Genomic DNA, 2,649 nt, shown 5'->3' with positions numbered 1-2,649 from the left:
ACAAGATAAGATAACTTGGAGACGGGCTGTTGGGAGTGAAAGGAAGAATGAACCCTGCATTAAAGTTTGTATGGGACACTCTAAGAGCAATGATGATCAGAACAATTTGGGATGCAAGGAATAAAGTGCTTTTTCAAGGGAAAGAATGGAGGCAGGTCAATTCCAAGTTCAGGGTGCAGGCACTTCTGATAGAAGCTTGCAAGCTGGTTGAGACAAACAGTAGTCCTAATCAGAAAGCTATAGTAGGTAGTCTACTTAGGAGGTAGGTCGGAGAAACATTAGCCCAATCATGTACAGGGCATGATGATGTAATCTTCTCTCTTTGAAGTGTCAATACAACTCTCTTTATGCATTTAAAAAAAACTTTATTTTTCTCCATAATACATGTATTATATGAGACATTCTTATAACGAGGTTTGTCCAAATCCTGAGTGAGTATGGTGTAAACGCTATGTAAAGACTCTGATCATGTAAGAGGGCCCTTCCTAGCTAACAAGCAGAACCTTTCCACCTCGGCTTTGTTTCTCGGATTCTTCGATGGCTGCGAGGAAGTCCTCCAAGGGGAACCTCTTCCCAGAGAGGGGTGTGATAACCTTCCCCTCAAACAGTTTCATCACCTCGCCTGCAACATGGGCTTGCTTGGCAGCTGTGGAGACGTAGTTGGGAAGCAGCCAACAGCTCAACTGAACACCCCTCATCAGGTCCACCGCGCTCACCGTGATGTCCCACCCAGATAGGAACCCGTATAGGAACACCTTGCCACCGTCTCTTACAGTGGCTGCCACAGTCTAGAAGTGGTAATATACACACTAGGGTTAGGTAGCTCAATTCCTACAGTTTTCAGCAACAAATGCCAACCAATTATCCATCAACCGACAGCTTACTTTTGTGAGAACACCCCCGACAGCATCTACAGCAGCATATGCCAATTTGCCCCCTGTGATTTCTTTCACCCTCTCAACTACGTCTGCACGAGTGGAAACGCTAATTATCAGCATGTTTAGGGTTTTCTAAGCTAAACAATCGATACGAACTTAGGCGAATTATTGCTCAAATTGTGTGCTTATATGCAGCTAATCAAATCAGACCTTCGGTTTCCGAGTTGATGACTTCGTCTGCTCCCAGAGCCTTGAGCTCGTCTTTCCACGCATCCCGCCGTACGACGTTGATGGTCTTGATACCCCAATACTTGGCGAGCTGGATGAGCTGTCTGAGTTTGTCAATACGGATCAAGAAGCATTAATTAGTACGTGTATTGATGAGAGAGAGAGAGAGAGAGAGAGAGAGAGAGACCTTCCAAGGACGGAGGCTGCAGCTGTCTGCAGAAGATACTCTCCTTTGGGAACGGCGTGGTCATCCAGCATGCCATACACAGTCCATGGGTTGATCACGAATTGGGCAGCCGCTTCGTCGCTCACACTGTCGGGAACCGCTACAACCTGCTCTTCCTTCAATTCAACATAGTCTTGCCATGAACCTTGCCCATTTCGACGATACTCCACCCATAGAAGCGGTATAACCCTCTGGCCGGGACGGAACTTACACACACCCTCTCCAACCTGCAGCCCATCATCCATCAGATAAAGAATACGCTGTAGGCTAATTAAATATCAATATTACAGACTTTTAATCAATGCAGGAGCATACACTACCTCCTCGACAATGCCAAAACCCTCGCTTCCGATAACCGGGGGATGGGGAAAACCCTCGCTTCCGATAACCGGGGGATGGGTAATCTTGAGGAGCTGGCCGGTTCTGATCGTAAGGAGATCTATGGGGTTGACAGGACGGACTGTCATGCGTACTACCACGCATTCGGGGCTAGCGATAGGTTTACTGGGCTGACAGCGGCGCTCAAGGGCTTCGTGGGGCTCGCCAGACTTTATTTGTGTAATTGATCGCGCCATTGATCTAGCTATTACTCTGTGTGTGTGCGGGGCAGGTCTGGAAAACAATTTTAGGGAAAAGGAACTAAATCCTTTTCACCACTAAATGAGAAGGAAATTGCTATTTTTGAGATGGTACTTTCTATGTGAACTTAGAAAATATAACTAAAACTTGTAAAATTTGAAAGGGTTTTATTTCCTTCTCATAAGAATTTGAGAAGGATTTTCCCGAAGTTGAACAAGTTCTAGGCTAAAGCGAACCCTGGTGCGGGGGTGTGGTTTATGTGGGATAACAATGTGACTTCCACCGATTTTATCAGTCCTAACATTTTCTCGTATTTAAGTTAGCTTTTTCAATTGCAAACAAACAACATTGCAAACCTCATGCATGACATTCTCTCTTACATGCTTCATTCAAATGACACAAACAACATTGCAAACCTCATGCATGACATTTTCCCTTATTTAAGTTAAGCCGATAAGACAACATAAACACACATACACTACCCACAATTGCAAACATGGGCATCTTTCCCTTAATTTACACCTATCAAGTCCCAAGTCTACACTAATGCCGTGCATCAAAAGAAAAAACAAGTTGCAAATTTCCTCCATGAATAATTTTGTTATTACTACTTTTGTGTATATTTTATTGTTTCAAGTTGTCCATTTTTGGGGGCAATAAATGCTCTCTAGAAAATTTGGGAGCTTAATTTTGTTCTTTAAAAATAAGAGGATGAATTATATTATAATTATCAAAAGT

At 43.7% G+C, this 2,649-nt stretch overlaps 1 protein-coding gene across 2 annotated transcripts; it reads right to left on the bottom strand.

Annotated features, from left to right (window-relative positions):
* Positions 1–304: 304 nt before the first annotated feature.
* LOC147633925 (uncharacterized) lies at positions 305–1,955 on the bottom strand. Of its 2 annotated transcripts, XM_086804992.1 has the most exons (6): positions 1,733–1,954; positions 1,653–1,699; positions 1,294–1,559; positions 1,089–1,210; positions 885–967; positions 305–788 (listed from the first exon to the last, which is right to left on the bottom strand). In XM_086804992.1, the coding sequence occupies exons 1-6, from the start codon at positions 1,905–1,907 to the stop codon at positions 486–488; spliced, it is 996 nt and encodes a 331-aa protein (XP_086661118.1). In that variant the 5' UTR covers positions 1,908–1,954; the 3' UTR covers positions 305–485. The 2 variants fall into 2 exon arrangements, with proteins under 2 accessions (XP_086661118.1, XP_086661117.1); XM_086804991.1 differs by having other exon boundaries at positions 1,653–1,955.
* Positions 1,956–2,649: the final 694 nt, after the last annotated feature.

The sequence above is a fragment of the Cibotium barometz genome, chromosome 11 (genome assembly GCF_041138505.1).
Source record: "Cibotium barometz isolate CiBa-2024 chromosome 11, ASM4113850v1, whole genome shotgun sequence".
Taxonomy (NCBI): Eukaryota; Viridiplantae; Streptophyta; class Polypodiopsida; order Cyatheales; family Cibotiaceae; genus Cibotium; species Cibotium barometz.
Note: the sequence above shows the minus strand (reverse complement) of the source record. Positions and strands in the feature narration are given on the sequence as shown.